Genomic DNA, 27,127 nt, shown 5'->3' on the forward strand with positions numbered 1-27,127 from the left:
ATAATGATTCAGTTGGAATGGGCTGCCCAGGGAGGTGGTGGAGTCACAGGAGGTGTTGAAGGACAGACAGAATATGGCACCGAGTGCCGTGCTCAGGATGACATGGTGATGTTCGGTCACAGGTTGAGCTCGATGATCTCAGAGGTCTTCTCCAACCGAATTGATTCTGTAATTCGTCCCAACGCTGGTTGCTGCATCCTTTGGGCAGTAAATATGGGGTCTGACGCCTGTATTAATGGGCTGTTGCTGACCAGAAGTCACCCAGGGCAGGGGACGTGCCTTGCATGGAAAAGGAGCCCCAGGTCACGGACCAGGCTTGTCCGGAGCCGAGCCCCGGGACCGGCCGGGAATGCCGGGGGAGAGGGAGGGAACACCGGGAGGAGAGGGAGGGAGCTCCGGGAGGAGAGGGAGGGAACACCGGGGGAGAGGGAGGGAACACCGGGGGAGAGGGAGGGAACACCGGGGGAGAGGGAGGGAGCTCCGGGAGCGCCGGGGGGAGCGGGGGAGCCGCGGTCCGGCCGGTCCCGCCCTGTGTGACCCCCGTGCCCGGCCCGTGCCCGGCGCTGCCGGGGCCGCTCCTCCCGCCGCCGCAGCGGCCCCGCCGGGCCCGGCCGAGCCCCCGGGCGGAGCGCGCCGGGCCCGGCCCCACCTGCGGGGCCCCCGCCCGCAAACCCCACCCCCGGCCCGGCCCATGGCGCAGCTTCCTGCCCGCGCCACAGCGGCCCCGGGCACCGGCGGCCGCAGCTCGGCCGCGCCATGCGCGACTACGATGCGGTCACCGCCTTCCTGGGCGAGTGGGGCCTCTTCCAGCGCCTCATCTTCTTCCTGCTCAGCGCCAGCATCATCCCCAACGGCTTCAACGGGCTCTCCATCGTGTTCCTGGCCGGCACCCCCGAGCACCGGTGCGCCGTGCCCCGCGGGGCCAACCTGAGCGGCGAGTGGCTCAACGCCAGCATCCCGCTGGAGCTGCGGGACGGGCGGGCGGCCCCGAGCCGCTGCCGCCGCTACCGCCTGGCCGCGCTCGCCAACTTCTCGGCGCTGGGGCTGCGGCCCGGCTCCGACGTGGAGCTGGAGACGCTGGAGCAGGAGCCGTGCCTGGACGGCTGGGAGTACAGCCGGGACGTGTACCGCTCCACCATCGTCACCGAGGTGCGCGGGGATGGGGCGCGCGGGGCTGTCGCAGCTCCGCCTTGCGGGGTCCCTGCCCGCACATCGCCCTCCGGTGAGACCGGGCTTGTTTTCAGGTCTTCTATTCGCTTGCACTTGCGTGAGAAAGAGGAAGGAGTTTTTTACTGTGGGACTGGTGAGACACTGGAACAGGTTGCCCAGGGGCGTTGTCGATGCCGGGCTGGATAAGCCCTTGAGCATCCTGGTCTAGTGGGAGGTGTGCCCGTGGCAGGTGGGGTTGGGACTGGATGATCTTTAAGGTCCATTCCAATCACTTAACTTTCTGTGATTCTGTGATAAGGAGCCTCCAAAAGCAGCACGTTTCCTTAACCCAGCAGGACTGGTCACTGCACTAATTGAATTGCTGCTTGGTTCGTTAGCATCTGTGCGAGGGGCTGGAGCAGGGGCAGCACCTGGGTTCAGCTTGTTTGGTGTCACAGACGTGTCGCTTTGAACTCGGGAGACCAGCAGGGTTTGTTTTCTTTCTTTAAAAAATAAATGTGGTTGAAGTCATAGAATCACAGAATGGTTTGGATTGGAAGGGACCATAAGGACCGTCTCATTCCCGCTCCCTGCCACGGGACACCTTCCACTAGCCCAGGTTGCTCCAAGTCCCATCCAGCCTGGCCTTGGACACTTCCAGGGATGGGGCAGCCACAGCTTCTCTGGGCACCCTGTGCCAGGGCCTCCTCACCCTCACAGTTGGGGTCATCCTGAGGTGTGCAAGATGCAGAGGTTGGGGAGCACTGGTTTAGTTTTGCTTTGTCCAAAAGGACCCTGAACTTCTCTGTGTGCCCACAGTGCCTCTGCTTTGGCCGTGCCCAATGCTTTGGTCTCCCTGCTCACCTGCCGGGACAGGTCAGCACAGATACACCCCTCGAGTCAGCTCTGTGGTCAGGGCAGCCAGCCAAAGCTGAAGCTGTCCTGATTGTATCTCTTGTTTCAGGTGAACGCTGTGCAGACCCACAGGTACAGGCTGACTTAAGGAAATGGTTTCTGAGGATAACTTGAATTTCTGTATGTGCATAGCGTTTTTCAGAAGGCTTGGGAACTTTGTAGGGTTCCATTGCCTGTTGACAAGTTTGACAGAGCTAGAGCTGTATTTGCCATTATTTCTTGCTTTGCAAAATGGGTTGTGATGGGTGTTTGGGTGGTGATGGGTGTGAGTACTTGATGACCGTAAGCTGATCTGGGCACAGAAATCTTCCTCAGGAGGAAGCAGGGGAGAGGAGCCATGGCAGCACAGGGGGTGTGGAAACAGGGACAACGGGGGTTGCTGGAAATTCAAGCGAGGGCTTGAGTGATTCTGACAAGTGGTGCAAGGCATTGTCTCACCTATTGCTAAAGAACTGCTATCTTCCTGGAGAGGAAAGCTGCTCGGAATGTCTAGGCCCTGGTCCTTGGTGGCATGTGCTGTTGAGAAAGGCTGGGTGCTCTTGGGGCAGTTGGCATCCATCCTCCCGGCCAGTCCTGCTCCTGGGTTTTGTTCCCCGTGCCATACTGTGGTGCTAGACCTGCCTTAGACGTGGTGCTTTGTCTCTGAAACTTCTTCACTCAGCCGTGGCTTGGTGTGAATTGACTGTCCCGAGCTGTCGGAGCATCGTGCAGGGGTTTCAGTGCACGGAGCAGGAGCTCCGGCCCTGCCCAGCCTCCCCGCAGCCCTGCCCGCTGTCTGTGTGACTTGGCAGATGTCCCGTGGCCGTGGGAGGCAATGTTTGTCTGCCCAGGCATCATGCACCGAGGCAGTATTTTTTTTCTCCTTTAACATTAATGTTTCTGAGGGAGTTTTGCAAAAGCCGTGCCCTTTCACATACTTACAGGTTTTTTCGGTGTTAAAGGTGTTTAATTTCTTGGCTTTGTGCTGCTGCTTTTATGATTAACTGATCTTGTGTTTAGTTGCGTATCTCTAACTTGTTGAATAATCATGAGGACCTTTGTCCCAGATTTCCGTAGCCAATCTGGGAGGGGGAAGGGGATCTTTTTTTTTTTTTTCAAGAAAGCTTTTTGCTGAATCTCTCATGACTTTAGAGGAACCTTGTTTATGGTTTTGCTTTTCGGGGGAGACTTAAAACATTCAGTTCTCTCCCACTTGAAGAGAGGCTTTCTTTTCTCACACAGACTAACAACAGAAGGTTGTTATTAGCCAGTCTTCAGTATTTATCCAGCTCCAGTGTAACAAAATCCCTCTCTGTCTTTTGCTTTTTGAAATGCTGTGGCTCAGGGGATAAGAAAAGCTTTACTTTGGCTCAAGAAGCCATCTGTGTCATTCTGATTCCTCCATAAGTCCCATAAAAAAAGAATGTAGGAGTAGTAAAAGTTCATACATGGCAGTAAAAGTACTAAAGCCAGGAGCAACTAAGGTAAAAGGCCAACTTCTGCCAGTCATGGCTGTTATGGGGCTACACAGAATAACTGGGAATAGAATTGAGCAGTGGAGTTCAGAGCATGAGTGCACTAGAAATATGATATAATGAGAAGGCGTTAGATGATACAGCAGTCAGAACACTTCACAGGGGAGTAGTTCTTACACAGTAAACCCTAAACAGACACCGAGTTTTGCATACACACATTCATCCTCAACTCCTGAAAATGTGTCACATTGTTCATCAGTTGAAATCAGCTCAGTGCAGGTGGCACGCAGCCAGAGCTGGATGCTTTGTGTCTGTTTTGCTGTTGACAGGCTCTAGGGACTGTTGGCTTTTGCAGGGGAAGGGTGCCCGTGGTGGGAATTGCGGGGTGTGCAGAGGCTGGTGCAGGGCTGGCACTCCGGGCTGGCACTCCCTCTGCATGGCTGTGCAGGGACAGCCTGGGGCAGACAGAGGCTGCCAGCCCCTGCTCCCCCAGGATTCCAGTGCCCCGTTGTGCTGTTGGACCCCAGTCCCTGGAGGTCAGTGGGTTATGCCAGACCCTCAGGAAGCAAGGGGAGGCCACAGCAGTGTCATCTGGAAGGACTCAAATGGGCTCTGTGGCACAGCTGGTGAATAGAGGTATGGATGCTCACTCTCTGTTGGAAGGCAGAGGGATGTATTGTTTTGTTTTACCAAAATAAAAACAGAGGCCTATGCTAGACACTGTAATTTACAGAGTCACAGAATCACAGAATGGTTTGGGTTGGGAGGGACCTTAAGGATGACCTGATTCCAGCCCCCGTGCCTGGGCTGGGACACGCTCACGAGCCCAGGCTGTTGCAGGAGCAGAGCCAGCAGCTGAAGTGCAAATCATGCCCATGTCATCCAGGTCCAGCTCTCACCCAACTCTTCATTAACAGCAGTCATCTCCATTGTTTCTCACCTTGTAAAATAGGTGCTTTCTCTTCATAGTTGTAGGTTAAGATCTCACTGTTTTTCTGGCTGAAGTTCATATTGATAACTTCTCATCCCCTGGAGTTAATAAAGCTGTGGTGATTGGCAGGTACAAAATCTTAGTGTAACTAGTCTTGTCAGAAGAAGGGAAAAAAGTCTCCTTTTCATTTAATAAGTAAATGTGAAAGTCTCACAGATCTTTTAAGGTATTTCTAAAATGCTGTGGTTTTCAAGGTGTGATTTAAGAAGCACATCATGCAGGAATGTTCAGAATTGTACAAAGTACAGATGTTTCTGACCTTGCAACATAAAATAAGATTAGTATTGTTAAAGAATGATAGGCCTGTGGTTGATGATGTTAAATGGAAACAGTGCTCTTTCAGTGGTACCATGGACAATTAGTGACAGGGTAGTGTTCCCTTCGTGTCATCTCTACTTGTAGATTTGAACTCAGCTCAGGTTTCTCAGTTGTTGATGTCACTGCCCCGTTTCCTTTTTCTCCAGCCATCTAAAAAACGTGTTGTATGGGGAACAGTTCAGTTTCTGCACTGGAATTATAAAATATTTGGCAATTTCCTTCCAGTTCTATGCAAGTTTTATCTCTGTAAAAATTTAAAACAACTACAGGGGGGAAAATTAAGCAGAACATGTATTTTGTAGATACAGACTTCTGTTTACTTCAGATAATAAGCTTTAATGTAACATCTAGAGCTTCTAAGTATTTGAAATATACAAATGTTTTTTGAGAGGAAAGGGTGTTTAATAACACTCACAGCTCTCAAGTAAGCAGAGAATATTTATATGGATACAAACAAGACCAGATTCTGAATCAAAGGTTGTTAAGTACTTGGTTGTGAGACTGAGATTTTTTTGAAGAACCTGCTTCTACTTGCTGAGAGAAGCGAGTGGAAGGAGAGAGTACAGGATATTGGCTTAGCTTCAAAAATTCTTGCTAACATGTTGATTTTTAAAAAGAAAATATTAATACATGGGACTACCCACTTAATTCTTCACTCATGTGTGTTACTCTCAGCAGGACAGGAAAACAGTTTAAAAAAATAAAGGAGTGGGAAGGTATGATATCTTGTAGCTGTAAAAATTCCTTTTCCTATAAGGCCTTTCCTTTTAGGACAGGAGTGTAATCAAGTGAGGCTCTTGAAGCTTTTGTACTTGCCATAGCCTAGCTTTGTTTAGGGTTCTTATAGTGGCGTTAGGAAAGTTGAATGTTCCTGTGGTGGAGCAGTTCTCTATACTGAGAAACATCCTTTCTTCAAGTAAGGTCCTTCTTTATCTTTCGAAGCATATTTGGTAGTGGTGTGTGTTTGGTATGTACTGTAATGCAACAACTTTTGATGTTTTGGAGAGCTACCCTATAACTAGACTTGCAATTTGCATATTACAGTGCATTAAAAATATTGGGTAAAATTTATGCTTAAATAGCATAAGGCAGTTTTATGCTTAGGTAGGATAGGCATCTTGATATCAGCAGTTAAGATTTGATTATTTTTTGTTTAGCCATCTCTTTTGGGATGGTATATTTGCAGTGAGAGTGAAGCAGGATATGGGATCTGCACTGAGGTCTCGATGAGAGGCACAGCAGGATTTACTGTCAGTAATTCATGAAGTGCCAGCTCTCCTGTCGAAGTGCAAAAATCACAAAACATCAGCCCCAAATAGCTCCAGTCTGAGGAAGAAAAGTTTAAACTGCAACAGAGGATGTCCCAGAGCTGTGCCAAAGCAGAGTGGGGATGCTCAGTGCTGCTGGGTGCCCGTGTGGAGCAGCTCGATGCTTCCCCACGGCAGCAGCTGCTCTTTGGTAGTGGAATGTTTTCCTCCTGTTTGGAGCCCAGACACCTTGCTGAGGTTAACCGTAGCTTCTTCCCTGGGGCAAAGGCTGTTACAGCTGGCAGGCCAGTTCAAAGGATACTGAGAAGTGAAAAGAGCACGTGATCTTAGAGCACTGGGTCACAGTGTGCTGTGTCCAAACAGCACTGCCAGCAGCAGGGATTAATCAGGAACCACTCCGGGGATGCTCCCTCTGTGCCATGCTGGGCTCCACCAGTGATGTTCCAGTGACTTCCTCTTGGACAATGGGCACCTGAGGGAAGGGGATGGTTGCAGAATGGTTCTGGCAGGCTGATGCTGTCATCACTGGTAAGCAATGTAGTAGACCTTGTTGGTGAGTCATTACAAAGTTGAAGATGTCAACATTTATTTACTGGGGCAAAGGGTAACAGACCTTAAAATCCTTTTGCCCTAATTGTTGTGGAGTGTGAATAACTGAGATTGCACAACTAAAGTAATTCTCCTTTGGAAATTTGATGTTGAAGTTAACTCTGGTGCCTGGTTTAAGTGATCTTCAGCATAACAGCTCCTCACACTGTCACAGAGGAGACAGAAAAACAAGCTGGTAATCATTGCCACGTTTGAATGCCCAGTATGTTTGCACCTGCCAGTGCAAGAAGCTTTTGGCAGAACTGTGCTAAACATTTTAATACCATGACCTTTCCCAGGAAAGGTCTCCACCTCAGTAGTCTGAAGGAAATGTTTGTTACAGGGCACAAACAAACATGTCAGTGCCTGGAAATTCAAGTGTTGTGCAAGCCTCGTGCCAAAGTACAGGGGGTAGGACAGATGAAAGGAGAGGGTGCACAGGCTGAGCAGCTGGAAAGGAATGACTTCTTTAGCAGTGATAGACTAATAACCAAGGTAGTTAGATTTTAGTTCTGTTATTGAGCATGTCTGACTCCAGTAGTTGATACAAAGGTGGCTTTTTGTGAGTAGGCGAGGCTTTATAAATGCAGGACTTGTATTTGTTGTATTTTTTTCCTGGTGTTATCATATGAAGGCATATGACAATCACTGGAACCTTTGGTCGGTATAAATTTGATAACAGTCATTTGCTGCATGTTTTCAAGTTGCCACATATATTTTCCTGAAGCTTCCTGGCTGGTTTAGCCTCTGTAGTCATCACAGAATGGCTCAAACTTTCTTTAATCTATAATGAAGCTTTTGTTGAATAATACAGATTTAATTATAAAGGTTGATTACAGTTCTTGATCCACATGATATTGATAACTATGGTAAGTTCAGTTCCTTAACATGAGTAGGATACATTTGTTCTCACATAAGAAGGCCACAGTTCTGGAAGGCTCCTCTGTAATGATGCCTGGTGGGTGGGATCAGGCATTGTGGGATGTGCTGGCACTGTGTTGAATGCTGGCACCTGAGCTTCAGGTGCTGTGAGGCTGAAAAGGGTTGGAGAGCAAGAGCAGGAATAATATCAAGGGTTAGGAAGCCTGATAGAAAGAGAGAATTTTTTTCAGACATGAAACCACAAGCAGATTTATCAATGGAGAGGTTAGGAAATTACTTGAATGCAGTTACAATGTGGAAAAGGTGCATTTTGACCTTAAAAATAACAATGATGTTATGTTATAAATTAGTGTAAGGGCTGGCAGCTGAAGTTCTACAAATGTCCATGAGAGTGCAGCCTGTGTGAATGGCCATAATTCATCTCCAGAACAGTTCCCAGTTCTCTCTGAAAACTGGATGCTGTTCCATGGCATAAGTGATGGCTCAGCTGTGTTTTGGTGCAGGGATGTGGGAGTGGAAGGCCATTGCTGGTGTTGTTCATCCTGTGCATAGTTTTTAGTGATCCTCCAGCCTTAAAACACAGACTAGGGTGTAGTTGTCGTGTGACTGTTGACAGGGCTGTGAGGTTCCTGGAGTCAGAGGTTTCGTGCTGAGGACACGGGGCTGGCAGGCAGTGAAACCCCCCCATTCCCACTGCAGGACCAGGGATGGGCTGGATGGGGGAGCTGGGACATGGAGCAGCTGCATTTCTAAGGAGCAAATCAAAGCACTGATGGGAGTTCCAGTACAAATTGAAAGAAACTATGCTTAATTATTTGTAATTGGGAGACAAGAAGGATTAATTTTTGGGGTCAGGGCAAATATTTTCATTTCAGCCTTTTTACTGCAGATTAAAACCTAAAAGTTTCCATCCCTAAAATATCAGATGAGGGGTGGGGCAGGACTGGGAGAGCTCTGGGAACTCCTCCAGTCACAGCATAGCTGTGAAGGAGGAGTGGAGGCATCCCTGTTGGGTTTTGTCCTTTCTTCTAATTTTTACACATTTTCCCCCCAGATAACCAAAATAAAACTAAGACTCTTTTAATAATAACTCTTAGTGTAGATAGAAAAATAACACGAGTGGTGTTTCAAAAACATCAGACTGAAATGAGATTGGAAACCATTGCAGTCTTCATTCAATAAATATTTTCTTTTGTTCCTCTTTTTTGTTTGTTTTTTTTCTGAAATCTTTGTTTGTTTGGTGTATGTTTCAATTTGTATTCAGAATTCTAGTTGATGTTAGTTAGGTTCCCAGTGAAGAGTGAACAGTCTCCTGTCTCTCAAAACCACATTAAAATGTAATAGAGGCTTTTTCTTTCTATATTCCTGTTTCTGTAGTTCAATTTCTCTTAAATTAGGAATGTGAGCTTTTAATGGAACATTGCTATATGCAGGGAATTACAATTCGATGGGATATTGGGAAGGAATTTTTCCCTGTGAGGGTGGGGAGGCCCTGGCACAGGTTGCCCAGAGAAGCTGTGGCTGCCCCATCCCTGGGAGTGTCCAAGGCCAGGTTGGACGGGGCTTGGAGCAACCTGGGCTGGTGGAAGGTGTCCCTGCCCATGGCAGGGGGTGGGATGGGATGAATTTTAAGGTCCCTTCCCACCCAAACCATTCTGTGATTCTGTTCTCACTCCTTCCAAAACCAGCTCAGCCGAGACATTTAGGAGGGAGGGGAAATCCTGTTTATTGAAAGACTTTCATATTGTCTCTCCCTGCAGTGGAATCTCGTGTGTGACAACGACTGGAAGGGACCCCTGAGCACCTCCCTGTTTTTCGTGGGTGTCCTGCTGGGATCGTTCGTATCAGGACAAGTCTCAGACAAGTAAAGTATATACACCAGAGCTGCTGGCTCTTTGTTTGAGTCTCGTTTGGAGACACTCCTTGTATGGCAAATTTCCTATAAGTGTCTTTCTGCAACTCCTAATGTGTCTGTCTAACCTGAGTCTACACAGAGTGTGTAGAGAAATGTCCTGAACTAGAACAAAATGTTACAAAGATTATTACTGGGTGTTACCTTTATCTGTTTGTTTTTGCAATGAAATCACTCCGGAGCAAACTGGTTTTATGTCAGAAAACAGGTGTAGGAGATAAGTTTTATCTGGAAAAATCAGATCAGTGACATTCTGTCCTATTTACTTTGGACTGTGTTCGGAGGGATACCTGAAGATTGTTTTCCTTTGTTTTTTTAAGTCAAATTTAAAACTTTTGTTTTATAAACACACATAGCTTCTCTTCCTCCGCATCAAATACATCATCTAAGTCCAATGATCTGCATTTATGGAAGCTGCAAAGCATGAACGTTGTTCAGCTGCACTCCAGAGAAACAAAGCTTTCTTGTTTATTAGTACAAACATTAAAAAAAGGAAGACAACATTAATTTTTGTGATGTTGACAATTGTTTGGTTTTTGGTTGTTTTTTTTTTTAAAGCTTGGTTTTTCTTATTCTCTCCCTGGGATTTGCTGTGTAATGCAACGTGTGCTGTCTTCCTGATTCCCAGAGAACGATATGTGGTCCTTTCATTTGCTGATACTTTGTGGAGTTTTTGTTTCATTGAAACATAATCTTTATGCCACAAATCTTGTAGCATCATTTAAGGCCTTTGCATAGTTTCCTGTCCACCAGGTTTGACAAGTCTTGAGCTCAGAGGCAGGGATCCTTGAAAATCAGCCAGCCCTCCTGGACTTCTCTCCAGAGCTATATGCCGTGGGATTTTTCCAAGCAAATCCCTGGTCAGGCCAGTGTTTGCTCTCCCTGTGGTCCTGCCTTCTGCCTTGTTCTTCCCCTCAGGACCCTGCCCTTCCCCATGGCACAGCACAGCCATGGTGCTGCCAGCCTTCACATCCCCAGACAGTTCTGCCCTGTTTGCAAGCCTGAGGTCCAGCAGTGTGTCCCTTGGCCAGCTCCTCAGCCACGTGGTGGGACATTGGCACTGATGAGCTCCAGAAAGCTCCTGGGCCTTGTCCTTCTCTCTGTGCTGGAGTGGTTGAAGCCCCCCTGATGGCCAGTGCCTCTGGACACAAGGAGGTTTCACAGGACACAACGGCCCTGCCCTGTTGGCTTCCCTGCCAATCCCAACCCATAAGCTCAGCAAGCTGCTCATCCATCCCCAGGCAGAGCTCTGTGCCTTCCAACTGCTCTCCCATATGAGGGGCAATTTCCCCCCTTCACTGTGGGGAAGTCTCCCACCACTCCATCCTGGCACTGCTTCCAGGCTCAGGAGCTTCATTCCCAAGAGCTCCTTGTCTGCTGCACGGATGCCGAGTGTGTCCCACGGTGACTGCCTGGCAGGGGAATCAGGACCTGTTCTCACAGGGACCCAGGAGCTTCCCACCCTCCCACTCCCAGGAGTCTCCTTCTGCAGCTCCTTCCCGTGGTGACACAGATCCTCATGGATGCAGGAGAGGAGGCCATGGGCAGGGACCTCATGGCCAAGGGCTGCTCCTCTCCAGGAGGAGGAGGATGCTCCAGGGAGGTGTGTGCAGTGTTCTGCTGCCCCCACCTGCTGCACACAGTCCTGCAGCCAGCCTGAGGCATGGAGAGGGACAGAATGCTTTGGGGAGTCTGTTCTTGGTGTGTTGTGACCCCCCTGAGCTCCTGGCACCAGCTGCAGAGCTCCAGGCTGGGTGGGGTTGTGTGACCCTGCCCTCAGCATGTCCTGCCCCAGTGCTGTGGGGCTGCCTGGGCCGAGTCATCAGCAGCGACTCTTGATGGGTTGAGTTTAGTCAAATTTCTTTTATCTTTGTTTATTTGGTTTTTTTCTTAATACTTCACTGATAGACCTTCCAGAGTCCCTCAGTTTGGTTCATGTTTAAACCAAGTGGAATGGAGATTGCAGCGTGGGATCACTGACAGCTAATAGCATCTTGCAAACCTGAGTTTTACCTCTCTTCCAGGAACTTTCCATCTTTTTTTTTTTTAACATGCTGATCTGTCATGGACTGTGTGCTCCTTGGAGCTTTGGATACTCTTGCATTTTAAATAATTTGCTCCTGCTGATTTGTCTCCTTGCCCATCCTATCAGTAAGAAAGGAATAGTGTTCCAGCACATAGTTTAAGGCAGCTTAATTAGCAGCCCTTGGAATATCACTTTCTCTTCGCCAGTGATTTTTTTTTAATGTATTTAGAATAGCTGTACCTGTGTCACATTTCCTGAACCTCTGCTTTTTGCAGAAGTTTTGTATCTCCCTAACTGTGCTTATAAGTAAACTTACTTTTCTGTTTCTGAAGATTTCATTCGTGATGTTGTATAATCATCTTTTTTTTTTTTTTCCCTTTTCTTTCTTTTTTTAATCTGTCCATGGAAGGTTTGGCAGGAAGAATGTGCTGTTTGCAACTCTGGCAATGCAGACTGGCTTCAGCTTCATACAGGTCTTCTCTACCAGCTGGGAGATGTTTTCAGTGTTGTTTTTGCTGGTTGGCATGGGACAGATATCTAACTACGTGGCAGCATTTGTTCTTGGTATGAAAGTCCTGCTGGGCACAGTATGTGTTCTTTCATCTTGTGCTTTTCCTGCTCCTTTTCAGTACTGGCTTAGGGTTGATTTGTTTTGCCAAGCAACACTGTTAAGAGTGTGGCCTCACCATGCATGGATAATTTGTCGTCTCCTTGAAAGTTTCCAGTTGATAGAAGTGGAATTTGAATTAATTCTATGGTTTATCGTTCTAAAAAAGTCAACCCCCCAGAAACTGATTATTTGAAACAAAGTCTATCTTCTAGTTGGAGAGATAAGACATGTGAGATGTGATTTTTGGGGGGTTGGAACTAGATGATCTTTAAGGTCTCTTTCAACCCACACCATTCTATGTGATTCTATGATTTTTCAGGGATTTCTTTTGTCAGTTTTGGGGCCTAAATACCTATTTGATTAAAAAACTTACAAAAGAACAAAAATAAAGTATTTTTTATAAAGTCTCCTTTAAAAACAGCCTATAGTAAAAATGTAAATGTCATCATGATACTTACTTCATATACTCTCAAGTTGACTGAGACTATATTTGGTGATGGGAATTACCTTATGAATGTGAGATTTAAAAAAAAAATTAATGTTACTTACAGTGACCTCACTGTCCAAAGTGCCAAATGGTGGCAAGAAATTCCTTTTGGGCCAAGGAAGGCAAGTTCAGGGGTGAAAGCAGTGCTTGGCTGACCTCACTGCACACAGCCTGCTGCAGCTGCTGGAATCTTCTTTGATTTCCATGGAAACAAGGAAGATTAGCTTTCTTTCTGTGTCTCTTGATTTGCAGGTCCCAAAACATTTCAGAGGGGGTCATCAACCCCTGTTTGTGCATTTAATTCCCCTGCCAGTAGCCTGGCCTTTGTTAGTGATCAGCATGAATTCCATTATGTGTCCCCCAAAAGACTGTGAGGTTTTTTGGCTGTCTTTTAGAAGGTGATACAGGTTGGGAACTTCTGAATTATTCTTTAAAGAAGCTGGTCACTCTCCATAAGCTGTAGAGGATGCTGTGGTGATCAAGCTATGGTTTACTGTGGGTGGTTTCAGTTCCTCAAGTAAAACATGAGATTCTAAAAAGATAAAATTATAGAAATATGAGCTACAGAAATACAGTGTGGCCCAGTTCTCTTTGTTTTATACACAGAATTACCTCAGTTGATGCAGGATCACTGCATGAAGCAGCTCTTAAACCTGGATGGCAGAGCACTGTGCACTGCAGCTCTGCAGTGCAGTGCATTCCCAAGCCCATTGCTAGGGGTACTTCTGTTGGGTTATTTTGTTGCTATCAAGTTAAAATGCTATTCTTCCCTCTGCTGTTTTGAACAGGCACAGAAATTCTTGGCAAATCGATCCGTGTGTTGTTCTGCACCCTGGGGGTGTGCATATTTTATGCCATTGGCTACATGTTGCTGCCACTCTTCGCTTACTTCATCCGGGACTGGCGGATGCTGCTGCTGGCACTCACCCTGCCCGGGCTGCTCTGCATCCCTCTCTGGTGGTGAGTATCCCTAACTCACAACACTTCAGTCTCTGTAAATAAATCAACCTGCAGATTTTTAGGATCCAAAGTCCAAGCCAGTGAAATTCAGGAATGGGTAGGTGAAGAATGGATGTTGTGTCCTTTCCCCTCACAGTTGTTTTGCTGTCAGTCCATGGCTTTGTGTGTGATCTGGCTGATGCCCAAAAAGCCTGCTCTTCATTTTCTGTAGGCTTTTATAAAATTAAGTGCAAAGAAAACAAAAAAAAAGTCAATAAAACTCATCCTATGCACCAGCTGAGATCCGTGGGCTGTGGTCTGAACTGAGGGCAGAAGCAGAAACCACTGTCTGGGAAGCTGAGCGTTGGTAGGGTGACACAGATATGACAAACTACACAACAGTACTTGCACATCTGTGAGACTTCCGTGTTTTCTTCCCTAGCTGATAAAATACTGCTTTTGGGTGGCATGTGAAGCTGCAGTAGTCCACATGGGGGTGGTGTTCCTTCACTTCCACTTGCGGTTGTGTTTGTGATCCCATCCAGGTTCTTACGCAGTTGAATGACTGGTGAATTCTGCTCTGACTTGCCTTTCTGTGACAGGATTTACAGTTACTAAGTTTATATGTGTTATTCTCTAAGGATATGCTTCTTAATGTACAGCGCGCTGCTTGTGTGTTCAGGTTTCTGAATTTCTTTAATTGAACTGTTTTCCCATACTTTGAATGTTTGGATTGCTCTTTTTTCTGAATCATTGCTAATTCCTTCAGCACTTCTGAAATCCATAAAGCCATGCTAGTCTGCTCTTGTTCAGTAGTCTAGTCTGCTCCTGTAAATCTGATTTCTGTTGTCACTGCACTAATTCCTGCAAGATGTGGCATGTTTTGAGATCAACAATGTGTGTGTTGGTGCCTGCAGCAATGCTTTGTGTGGAACTGCAGCCTTGATGTTCTGAACCTTCTCTGCAGGGTCATTCCAGAGTCTCCACGGTGGTTGATCTCCCAGGGAAGGTTTCAGGAGGCAGAAGACATCCTCAGAAAAGCTGCAAAAACTAATGGCGTTACAGCCCCAGATGTCATACTTGACCCTAGTGAGGTAAGATTCATTTAGCACTCCAGGTGTTTGCTGGACTCTGTGTAAAGGAAAGTGAGCTCAATGAACAGGTACTGTTTAAATGCAGAACTCCTGTCCATCTCTTTACTTTTTTAGGGAAAAGTAATGCTGTGACCCAAAGATCTGTGCAAAACTTCATCAGCGGTGTGTTTATGCTGTTCTCGTGTCTGCTTTCTGCAGGGCAGGAAAGCAGGACACTCACAGCCCTCGAGGGTTTGGGAAGCATGTTTATGCTGCAGAGAAGTTCTCAGAATTCTGGCTGGCCCTTTGCCCTTGTGCATTTGGAACATGAGTTTGGGATGGAGGAGCAGCCCAGGCTCGTGTTTGGAGTGTCCCTCAAACCCCTGCAGCTGGAGTGCAGAATTCAGACTGCAGAGGTTTGAAACCATTGGGGTCCAGCAGGTGACTGGTCACAAACCAGCTGCAGAGCAGAAATGGGGCCTGGTTGGTTGAATTATCCCCTGTGAGAGGGATACAAGTGTTTGGATGATAGGTTTAATTTCAAACCACCATTTTGCCTTCCCTGCCCTGCTCATTGCTTCTTGTTCTAGCCTGTCCTGGTAAGGATTCTGTTGTCTGTTTATCCAGCTCTTAAAAGGCAGAGTCCCTTTTCCTCATCAACTGACTCCAAATTTTACTGTTCCTGGTTTTGTTTTGTGGTTTGCTTGAGGTTTCTCTCTTTTTTTTTTTTTTTTTGGGTGTTCTTGTTTCTTGGCAACAAATAGTGGCAAGATGGGAGAGTGCTTAGGATAGATCATGTGATTTATGAGAAAGGGCTGTGAGTGACTGCAGTTTGTGTGATGTAAATTTGATTTCAGGCAGAGTGAAAGCTATCAAAGGTAAAGAACTGTTTGCCTTTTGTAGAAAATGAGATTTACGAAAGCAAATACACTGAAATTTGCCACGTACCAGACTGCTACTTCATCCTCCAGATCTTCAGAACCGACTGTCACTTAGAGAAAATTTTCACCTGGCTGCAGGAGTTACACAAACTCCATGTTGCTTTATCAGAGTTGATGGAATTTGTCCTCTTAAATCCCCTTTTCCATATTCTGAAAAATCTCTTCCTTGGTCCCCCTTCTTAGGGGTCTAAATTAAAGTCCTAATTAAAAAAAATAAATTCTTCCCTTTTTTACAGTCTTACCAAGCACAAAAATTGTTCTCATGCTTCATGGATGAATATCCTTGCATTGTTTACATAGAAGTGGTTTTATGTTGAGGAGCTGGAAAGTTTAATGGGGAAAGGAGAAGTTTGTTGTCTTTTTGTTTATGTTCTTAGAAGATGACCTCAAAACCGGACTAGATAATGATGGGCACTCTTCAGCTCGTTAGCCAGTTTGTCTCAGTTTTAATACAGTGCTGTTAGGTCCAATATGAGGAGTCATTAACTATCTCTGTCCTGCTGTGGTTTAATCTTGTTATTTGTTGTAACATCTGCAGTAGACATAGAGGACAGTTTATCACTTTATTTGCAGGTCTTTGAAGACCATTCTGTGCCCTTGGTCTTCTGGCCCTTAGGCTAAACACACCCTCTCCTTTTTTTTTGAATGTCTCACCATCCCCACTGCTCTCCTCTTGTCTGAGTGCAGTTCCTTTGCCGGATTCTCAAGGTGCAGTGCTCCAAACTGGACATAAGAACCATGTCAGTAGTGACATATGAATCATGAATTAATGCTTTATAATTCAGCTAACAAAAAGCAGTTGCTTTGTGAAGCCCGAGGCAGAGAAATGATTGCTATACAATCCCAGGATCCCAGAATGTGCTGAGCTGGAAGGGACCACAAGGATCACGGAGTCCAACCCTCAGCCCTGCACAGAACCATCCCCAAGAGTCACCCCCTGTGCCCCAGAGGATCAGCCAAACCCTCCTGGAGCTCTGGCAGCCTTGGGGCTGTGCCCACTGCCCTGGGGAGCCTGGGCAGTGCCCAACCAGCCTCTGGGGGAAGAACCTTTTGCTGAGATCCAACCTGACCCTGCCCTGACACAGCTTCAATCCTGTTACTGGTCATGAGAGTGAAGAGTTTCAGTCCAAATTTTAAGTGACTTTGAATTAAGGAGGAGCTTCTGCTTTCACAGGCTCTTCCAGTTTATATGTGTTTTGTTAAAAGTGAGACATCTATTTCAGCATATCAGAATACTGAGGTATAAATTGGGGAGGGACTTATTTTCATAATAATTATTTTTGCAGGAAGTTAAAGTTCCCATGTTTTGTTTGTTGTTTGCTTTTTTACAGCTGCAAGATGTGAATTCCCAGAAGCAACAGACATACACCATTTTGGATCTAATGAGAACCCGAAATATTTTAACTATCACTATTATGTCAGTGCTTATTTGGTAAGCAAGTGTGACTCAGGAGTATGTAACTTTAAACACTAAGGGATTGTGAAGAGATAGGGACAAAACCAGCTCAAAAATCAATGACTTGCTGGCTGAAACAACAAAGTTGTGGTTACATGGGTTCTTCACTTCAGTGACAGTGTAGAAACACATCTGGATTGTTGTTTCTTTCTGAAGTAGTCAGGCATATCCTGAACTGAGTGAGAATTGGATCAGCTGGCAGTGACGTGTGGGAATCCTGCCTGGTCCTGGGCCTCGGGGAATGCTCTTCTCACTGTAACAGAGTCTTCTAGAAGAATGAGTCATGCCCTACCCCCCCTCAGAGAACTTCTGCCCAGAGGTCTGAACATGGTGCTTTCCGTCTCTGTTGCTTCTTAAAGGGATAAAGCTGCCTCTGAAGTTCCAATCTGAGGTTTCCCTGGACTTTCCTGCTGTCTACTCTGTCTACCTGCCACCTTCAGCTTGGTTTTTACTAGCTGAAGCCATACTTCATGCTCAGTGGCATTAAATGGTGGTTATTTTCCTTTACTAGATATCTTGAAAGACAGAAAACAGAGAGATAACCTATAGGCTGCCAGAGGCTGTACAAGTGAGGTTTAATTACTGCATGTACCCAGTGACATAACCAAGAAGGTCCCTTGAGTGCTTTGGAACCAACTTAAGTCTATTTGCTACCTTTTTGAAGAACATTCCTGTGCTTTAATGAGGCAGAGCCTTGGAGTTCAGTCCACTGACCTGCCAGCACATACAAGTTGATGTGGCATTTTGGGTCAAAGGATGACTTGGCTAATATTTAAGCCAGATTCTCTGGCCCATCACCAAGCACAATGTCACAAACGCACCAAGAAAGGAACTTGTGCAAAAAAAACAGCTCAAGGAGAAAAATAATGTTGGTTCTTTGCAGAAATGTCAATACAGTGTCTATATAAATGTCCTGCCTCCAAGTCCAGTTGCTGACTCTCACCTTTAATTGAAAGTGAGACTGCCCTACTCCTAATCTGCTTGGAGCAGAGCAGTAGCCCCTGGGCACAGCCAGTTTTGCCTGTATGGTTGTAGAAATCAAATGCAAAACCTGTTTGAACAGCATTTCTGGTAGGATGAAGCAGCTGAGAGGAGCAGTGACATGGCAGTGTGTATGTAATCCATTCTGCTGGATTCAGTAACCCAGGCTGAAGGGCTTTTTGCCACATGATAAATGAAGTTTTATGATAGGCAGGAAGAGTCAAACACGTGCAGCTGACTTGCACAATCTTACCTCCTCTCACAGACAAGTATTCACTTGGTCAGGCAATTTTTTTCACTATTCTAGCTTGTGTGTGAGTTACCTAACCTACTTTTAATTCTTTCTCAAAATATAAAGCATCTTGTGCTGGCTTACAGCACAACTCATGGTATACCAACAGTATATTCTGCATTATGAATTGACAGTGCTTACAAAAAAGGTCTGTAAAAGAGAGTGGTTACAGACAGCACTATGTCACCTTTACATAGTACTGAGTGTTTTGGTAATTCTGAGTGAGTAACAGGCCTTTAAACTATTTCCTTTGCAGGGCTTGCACCAGGGAGGAGGAGGTTTGGCTCCTTGGCACCCTGGGCACTAAAGTTTTCCTACAGACTATATAACTGTGTCAGGGTTTGCCAGTGTGATAAACTAAGGCAAACTGCCACCAAAGAGGAATTCCAGCATCAAGTTTATTGTGTATAAAAATAATTCCAAGGAGAGCAGGGTGGGTGTGTTGCACAGTGGTGAGAAAAACACTGCAGAACCACTGAGAAAAATGGCTTTGAGGCAGGGCACCACAGCAGTGGGGTCACTCTGTGACCTCATACCTTCCCAGGCACACTAAGAGACTTTATTTTAAGCAACTGGACCACGAAGGCTCTTCCCATATGCAGTGAGGAGGAGGAGGAAGAGCACATCTTTTGTCCCTGACCCACTGTGCTGTGCAGTGGTTTTGCTCTGGGTGCTGAAGATGCTAAAGGAGATGAAGTACCAAGTGCTCTGTACCTCACCTTTGCCCCTGCACATGTCCCCATCCAGCCTGTTCCTTGTTTACCACGTTACACTTGTTGGTGAAGCTTAACCTTCTCTTCCTAACATCTCCAAGACACAACAGGGTTTGTCTTCAAGGCCAGTTGTGTGTTTCCCCCAATCTCGTGGAAGCCAGCTCCCGTCTGGCAGTGGCACAGTTAAGATGTCAGTGTTCCAGCCACCAAGGTCTGTCCTGCTGCACTGACCAGCCCAGGCACCCAGCCATGCCAGCATGATTTGGATGCTGCCCGGCCAGCTTGGGGCATGGCAGGGAAAATCTCAGGATGCTGGGTCTGCCAGGATGCCACACTCCTCCTCTCTGATTTTATACACAAAGCATGGATGGTAATGACCCAGAAACAATGCTCTGCACAAAAACATATTTATATATATTGTTTTAGCTCTCTCTCTCTTGTTTCGGTTCTCTTGTTTGTTTGTTTTTTTCTCTTCTCCCTTGGTTTGGTGGGGGGGAGGTAGCTCTTGTGGTGAGGTTTGGAGACTTGGCAGGGAGCCAGCTTCAAACCACCTCAGGGGCAAGTGAGCCGAGTCTGATCCCGTTACTCTTCCTTCCAGGATGATCATCTCCGTTGGCTATTTCGGGCTGTCTCTGGACACGCCCAACCTGCACGGGGACGTGTACGTGAACTGCTTCCTGTCGGCGGTGATCGAGGTGCCCGCCTACACCATCTCCTGGGTGCTGCTGCGCAGCCTGCCCCGCCGCTACTCCATGGCCGCCGCGCTCTTCCTGGGCGGCTGCGTCCTGCTCTTCATCCAGCTCGTGCCCGCGCGTACGGAACCCTCAGTTCTTCTCACGTGTGTGGCAGGGGGTGCAGTGCTGGGCACACAGAATCAGAGAACCACAGAATCAGCTGGGTTGGAAGGGACCTCTGAGATCATCCAGCCCAACCCTTGATCCAACCCCGCCGTGGTTCCCAGCCCATGGCACTGATGCCACATCCAGTCTGTCCTTGAACACCTCCAGGGATGGAGAATCCACCCCTTCCCTGGGCAGCCCATTCCAATGGCTGATTGCCCTCTCTGGAAAGAAATTCTTCCTAATATCCAACCTAAACCTCCCCTGGCACAGCTGCAGACCCAGCCCTCTTGTCTTGCTGATGGTTGCCTGGGAAAAGAGACCAACCCCCCCTGGCTCCCCCCTCCTGTCAGGGAGTTGCAGAGAGTGAGGAGGTCTCCCCTGAGCCTCCTCTTCTCCAGGCTGAACATGTGGAAGAACAGTCTCCTGAGGGGACTCAGTACAGATATTCATGTCCCATCTTTGCCCCTCCTCCTTGGTCCTCAGTGCTGCTGCACGAGGAGCTCCCACAACATGTCATTCAGATACACTTTTAAAGGTGGGTCATTGGCTTTGTGGTCTGTTGGGATTAGTGTGGTAGTCCAGTTTTGCCTTTAAAGTACATCCCTGACAGGGTGTCCTGGTAAGGTCCAGGTGTAAAACCAAGACTAGATCAACCAGAGTTTAGTCAGAGAGATTACCAAGAGGCTGCAGAACTCACTTCCCAAACTGCTGCCCATGACTTTAGGGCTTGTTTAGAGAGTTACATTCAATGGAGTCATTGTGGAAGCATTTTTGATAAGCAGAGATGCTTGTACTGAATTAGTGTTGACAGCTTAAATAATGTGTGGCAACTGGAAAGGAGAGCCTGGTAACATTTATTAGATCTCAAACCATATGTATCTTTAGATTAAAGGAGTTATGGAGTCAAAATAAGGGGAGTGTTGTTGCCTAGGACTTGTTTACAAATCAAAGAGTATACAAAAGAGAATGTGCAACAACTGCCTTGCTTATTTTATGTGTCCTGCATTCTCTTTTTTCCCTCCTGTTCTATGAGTCAATTGGACAACACTGATATAATCTGTTTTCATTTTCAAATCTAAATGTCCCAGTTAAAGTCAACCCAGCTTCCTATAATAAAGTATTGACTTGTAGCTAAGAATATTAATGAGAAACCAGAGCAGGAAACCAAAAATAACTTGTTTCAAATGTTTCATTTTGTTCATTTTATTAAGAAGGGATAAATGGCATTGTTTGCAATAGCAGAGATCTGGCCCTTGAAATCTGAAAGGGCCTCAACAGTTCTTGCTCTGTCCTCCTTATTTTTCACTTGGCAGGAAGCCCTGTGCTCAAAAGAAGATGAAAATGTTGATTCCTAGTAATTCACAGAAGAAAAAATTAAAAAAGAATATTGCTTATGTTTGTGGACATGTACAGGGAAAAAAAAAACACCAGATCCTGGAGTTAATTAGGCAGGAGTTACACAAACATGAAGGAATGAAGGGATACCGTGAACTGCCAGAGCTTTATTAAGTCCTTACTCGTGTTGTGATTTCAGATCTCCGTGCTCTGTCTATTTTCCTGGTGATGGCGGGGAAGTTTGGCATCACATCAGCCTTTTCCATGGTCTATGTTTACACGGCTGAGCTCTACCCCACAGTGGTGAGGAACATGGGGGTTGGAGCGAGCTCCATGGCCTCCAGGCTGGGCAGCATCCTCTCCCCGTACTTCGTTTACCTCGGTGAGTGACCTGCTCTGCTCGGGAGAGGCTCTGGAGACTCACAGTGCTGTTTCCTCAGGAGGGACAGCTCCTACAACTCCTGCTTCCCACTCCCTGGAGTTCCTCAGATCACATTGATAACAACATGCACTTTGGATGTCAGGCTGTGATGGGGGTTGCTTGGGCTGGCTTTTACTGAAAGCATAAATCTTGCATGGCTAAAGCCCTGTACCTTGGTACACACATTCCCACAGAACCACAGGATGGTTTGGGTTGGAAGGGACCTTGAAGATCATCTTGTTCCACCCCCTGCCATGGGCAGGGACACCTTCCACTATCCCAGGTTGCTCCAAGCACGGTCCAGCCTGGCCTTGGACCCTTCCAGGGGTGGGGCAGCCACAGCTTTTTGGGCAATTATCAGAGACCTAGAGCTGATGCTGCCTTTTCCCTTTTCCTTTGTTGTGTTCTGCCAGGTGCCTACGATCGATTCCTGCCTTACATCCTGATGGGGAGCCTGACTGTGCTGTCAGGAATTCTGACACTATTTCTGCCTGAAAGCTATGGGATGCCTCTTCCTGACACCATTGACCAAATGCTGTTGGTGAAAGGGTAAGGATCACCTTCTGACCTCGGCACTCTGCTCTGAGGAGTGCCCTTGCCTGGCTGTGGGCAGAGGGAGGGGCTGGTTTTGGCAGCACAGGCAGTGCTCTGTTGATACAAGAGCTTGCCTGGAATCCTGGTCCTGTTCCCAAGTGTGTATGTTTGTATGTGCATCTCTCAGCTCTGAATTTATCATTTTTCTCTGATAGCTTTTAAAAGTACGTCTGAGGAATGCACTTTAAAAGTGTGTTGCTTTATCAAGGTTTAGGGACACATTGTGGGTTATAATCATTTTAGGTTCTGAAAGTCTTATAAGCTGGGGAAGAGCTGAACCCTTCCAATTTAATTCAGCTGACCTAAAAAGGCATTGTGTGTTTGGCCTTTCACCACAGCTCTGGTTGAAGATGGCACATGAACACAGATGGGGTGTAAGAAAGGGACCTGCAGGATATTAAAATTAGGAAGCTGTAATGTCAAAACAGAAATCAGATTTTTTTTTTCCCAATTCACTCGTCTATCTTTAAAGTTATTTTCTCTTTTCTTTCTTTTTCCCACCCCCCAGATTAGAATACAGGCCTGCCTCTGGTAGCACAAGAGATTCCAAGGAGGAAGAAGAGAATCCAGAGATCCTTAAAAGCACAGCTTTTTGATGGACTCCTGTGTACTTCCTGGTGGACTGAAAGTTAAATGTACTTTCCTTTTAAAATTCATTCTAGAAAGGGCTAGTGGCAACACTTTGTTTCCCGCAATTTTATCCTTATTTATTAATTTAAGCACTGTGTCCCGTACGTTCTCTTTTTGTATGAACAGAAATACTGCACAGCCTTCAAGGAGATTGTTCAGCCACAGTTGTGCTCATCAGCAGTGCCATGGAGCAGCACCTGGTCCATCCTGTGTAACTTTGTGTACAGTTCAGCTGAGAGAGACTTGAGAAGGAGTTCAAGGGCTGGCAGGGTACCTGGGTTCCTCAGTGAACCTCCTCCAGAGCTAATGCACATCAAGAAGTAAAAATTGCCAGAAAAAGCTGCTCATTGCTTTTGATTCCTTGACTTCTGTCTCTGGACAGGAAACTTATTTATTATGGTGAAGGTTATGAGAATGTGCCTCTCTGTGATCTTACTCAAGTGACTTTGTATGTGCTGAATTTGTTACCAAATTCAGAAAGATGCAAAGAAAGATTTTTGAGAGTTAATTCTAACTTGATATGTTTTAACTCAGCACAGACTGAAAGGATTGTCTTGCACAAACTATGTAGCACTGAAGTTTTGCTCACAAAATTCACTTGATTCCAATGCTGGATTTCAACTGTACCTTCTTGGTGAAGTTGTTTACATCTGACCTTGGATGTGGCCTGTTTCCAGGCTGGATTTATTCTAAATAATGCAAAAGGTTTCACCTGTGTGTAGAGGGAGTGGTGTTAGTTTTTGTGGTGAAAGTTTTACGTGTAAATTGTTTTAATGTTCTCTGTGCAATTTGAATGATGGAAACTATTCTCCTGTCTTTATTCTGTGCTTTTCCCACTGGTGCATGTACACACACACAATTAATATATTTAGTCATAAATTTCTGTGTTAATTATGCCACTGCATTGACCTCATGGGGGAATGTACTGAGAGCAAAATTCAGAATATATTTCTGACCGCTGGTTCTCGGTCCTCAGTATCAACTGTATGATTGCTGTGAGGTCTGTTGTTGCACTTAACTTGTGTAATCAGTGAATTGCTTTAAAATTGTTTTAAAAAAACCCAACAAACCCACAAATCTTGTTGAAAATCTGCCAAGAAGTTGTGGCAGCGCCCTTGGCATTACCTGTGTTTCTGTAAATACACAATATACAGGTACACACAGTCTCACTTGTGCTGTGCTGGTTGTGTGGCAGATGTGAGTGGTGAAAGGTTTCTGTCTTGTGGCACTTGTATTTTGTTCTGTCTTAATAAACAGCCTAAACCTTTGTAGCCAAAGCTGTCGGGGGCCTTACTGTCCTGCAGCAGCTGTTGGGGAAGTTTTGCATTTTCCTGTGGTATTTAAATATGTAGGTGGCATTGGCTCATTCCAGTCTTTGATTAACCAATATCCCAAATCCTGTCCTTGGTGGGAGTGGTGTGTGCCCTGGACTGCTTATCACAGGAACAAGAAAGTAGAAAACACTGTCTAGACTATAGTGGTTTGGTTTGGTTAAATTCTCCCTGCCAGTATCTTGAGCTCCAGGATTTGCTCCACTTCTCCTGCATTTTTTCACCTCTTTATTTAGGATTTTGATTTCTGGATGCAGCAGGAAGCTGGCCAATGTTACTGGGTCAGAGAATCACGTGGAGGAAAATAATTTTGTTGTACGTGAACTTTTCCAAGGAAAGAAACGGAAAGGTTGGGGCAGGTTCAGTGTCACTCCTGTTTAGTAGGTTGACAAGCCCTGGGCAGGAGGTTTAAAATGCAGTGTGTGATTTGAGGCTAGTGCCAAAATTGAGAATCTGGATTTTACAAGCCTCACTGCCCATCACAGAACAGCCTTGACATGGGCAAATACATGTTAGGAGAGTGCATGGAACAGCCAGTTCCCCCTCCCAAAAACATGACCTGTTCTGGCAGGCTTACACTTTTTTTTGAAATATTCATTGCAGACACAAAAGAGTATGTTGTCAAACTTGGTACAGATATTTTTCTTTGTAAACCTTGTCTAGGAACTGTAACACTGAGAAGCAACTTCTTTTGAATGTGTTATAGAGTGGTCTGATGACCACAGGAATCTGAGGCAAAGCACATTTAGCTGCAACTTCCTTGTAATGAATTTGCCAAAGTAAACACCCGTGTCCCACAAGGCTCTTCCTGTAAACAGTTTCACAAAATATCCTGTAATGTCAGACATGTGCCTGCCTGATACACGTTTTAGTCTGGAAATTCCAGTGTCCAGTTAACATCTGATTTAGCTGTAATTTCTTACCCACTGTTCTATCCAAGTATGTGCCTTCAAAGAGAGACTTTTTTCCTTGAATATTTAAATATTCTGATGTTGACTAAAGTTCTTTGTGGGGGTTTTTGTTGTTATCGTTAGTTTGGTTTGTTTTTCTAACTCCAGACAAATTGGGGAATTTCCCATTAGTCATGACTAATAGTACAGAACTCAATGGCAATTGCTTTGTGTCAAAAAAAAGAGGGTTTTTCTCTTGCTTATGTTTTTAAAAACGTGAAGTCTGAGTCAGAAATGTAGAACATATTTAAAATAGCAGACTGGGTTGTTATGTGTTCGCTGTTTCATCCTACTCTTATCAAGTTTATGTCTATAACAAGGATCTTGTTCTAGTAGGTAGGTGGAATTCAGATAACAGGATCTCCAAAAGAAATTGAGGGAATATTTTAATATAGGTGGGTGATCTGATCCCTGCAAACAAGATGTAGATGAAAGAACCTGATCCAGTCATGGGCAAATCTTAGAGCTTGGTCAGTGCTGGCAGCAGGTAAGATTTGCAGCACAGCTTGGCTGTGGATAACCCTGCAGGGTAAGGGGAAAGGGACAGGATTTACCTTTGCAGGAGGAGTTGTGATAAGCCTGTGAGCTTGTTGTGTTGTGGGGGGAGATGCACCAGGCTTTGAGATTCAGCCTGACCTTACCTGGGCAGTGGTGCCTGGCTGTGCCTGTGACCTGCTCCCAGCAGCAGTGCAGTCACCCCAGGTTATCCACTCACTGCTGCCAGAGAACAATGCACACTGCACTATCTTCACCAAGGGAAGCAGCATGCCCTCGAGCTGGGATTGAGGATCCCCTCCTTTCCAGCTCCCGGGATGACTTCTGTCATCGTCTTGGGCAGGTCAGATAATCCCGTGACTTTGGTTCCTTTGCTTGCAGGTGGCAATGCCGTTAACTCAAAAGGTACCACAGCTCCTCGTGATGCTTGTGCTCCACAGTCAGTATTTATTAGAATCTCTGACTCTTCTGACAGTGAATGTAATGCTCCCACGAGCATCATTTAGTATTTCAGCTTCCAGAATCAGGCAACTTTGGCTGACTTCTGACACTATTTTTGTGAAGATGTGTGAACTCCTCCCCCCTTTCCAAGTGACCATTCTGGGGAGGAGGAGGGGCTACTTTGCCCGGGGAGATGGACTGCAATACCTACTTCAGTATTTGTAGAATAGAACCCTAGTCCTGGCAGTTGTAAATTATTTTCTTGAAACATAGAATCAGCCCTCCACCATAAAGCCTTACTTAGAGATGCTTTTGGGAGAACTTTAAACCAGTAATGAACACAGCCTTGTATATAGAAAGGTATATAAATTTCTTCCAAGAATGTAAATATTCCTAGCTGTAACTACATTAATTCTTACCCTAGTTTTTTATAGAGAAATGCTTGTTATTTGTAAAATTCAGAATAAAATCGTATCTGGAATTATCTTTAAAATGAAGCATTCTTTTTTTTTTTTCCACATCTTCATGTTTAGAAATATATCCCAGAATCTACTGAAGGGCTGTTGGTGTGAGGTTTCATTGTTTAACAGCCAGTCTGAGATCTCTTGGACTGTTGGTGTACTGTATCTTTGTGTAAGGAGTCACTGTGTACATCCAAATAGCAACAGTCCTGCAGCCCCAGGGGCAGCCCAGAGCCTGGCCAGAGCTACCAGCAGCACTTGTGCAATCCAGATGTGCTGCTGGGATTCCAGGCTGAGCCTTCCTCTTGCTGTTCCCATCCCTCACAAAAAAAAAAAAAAAAAAAAAAAATAAAAAACAACCAACAAAAACCTTTTTAAGATGCACGACCAGCAGGTTGAGGGAGCGAATTCTGCCCCTCTGCTCTTGTGAGACCCAACCTGCAGAGCCACCTCCAGCTCTGGGGTCCAACATCAGGACATGGAGCTGCTGGAGCAAACCCAGAGGAGCTGCTCCCAGGGCTGGAGCCCCTCTGCTCTGGAGCCAGGCTGGGAGAGCTGGGGGGGGTTCACCTGGAGGAGAGAAGGCTCCAGGGAGACCTGAGAGCCCCTTCCAGGGCCTAAAGGAGCTCCAG

At 46.0% G+C, this 27,127-nt stretch overlaps 1 protein-coding gene across 1 annotated transcript; it reads left to right on the top strand.

Annotated features, from left to right (window-relative positions):
• Positions 1-534: 534 nt before the first annotated feature.
• On the top strand, positions 535-26,001 carry LOC127473888 (solute carrier family 22 member 5-like). The gene is made up of 10 exons (XM_051794093.1): positions 535-1,149; positions 9,326-9,429; positions 11,913-12,067; positions 13,389-13,560; positions 14,507-14,633; positions 16,885-16,985; positions 19,594-19,808; positions 21,372-21,554; positions 22,007-22,142; positions 22,696-26,001. Exons 1-10 carry the CDS (start codon positions 757-759, stop codon positions 22,781-22,783), a joined length of 1,674 nt encoding a protein of 557 aa, XP_051650053.1. The 5' UTR covers positions 535-756; the 3' UTR covers positions 22,784-26,001.
• Positions 26,002-27,127: the final 1,126 nt, after the last annotated feature.

The sequence above is a fragment of the Manacus candei genome, unplaced genomic scaffold (assembly GCF_025592945.1).
Source record: "Manacus candei isolate 608988 ecotype Guabito, Panama unplaced genomic scaffold, ASM2559294v1 h1tg000037l, whole genome shotgun sequence".
NCBI lineage: Eukaryota > Metazoa > Chordata > Aves > Passeriformes > Pipridae > Manacus > Manacus candei.

Coding starts and splice junctions, on each gene's coding strand:
- LOC127473888 (XM_051794093.1), top strand. CDS start 757: ATGCGCGACTACGATGCGGTCACCGCCTTCCTGGGCGAGTGGGGCCTC. Junction 1,150..9,325: donor GCTCCACCATCGTCACCGAG/GTGCGCGGGGAT, acceptor CTCTCCCTGCAG/TGGAATCTCGTGTGTGACAA. Junction 12,068..13,388: donor CGTGGCAGCATTTGTTCTTG/GTATGAAAGTCC, acceptor TGTTTTGAACAG/GCACAGAAATTCTTGGCAAA.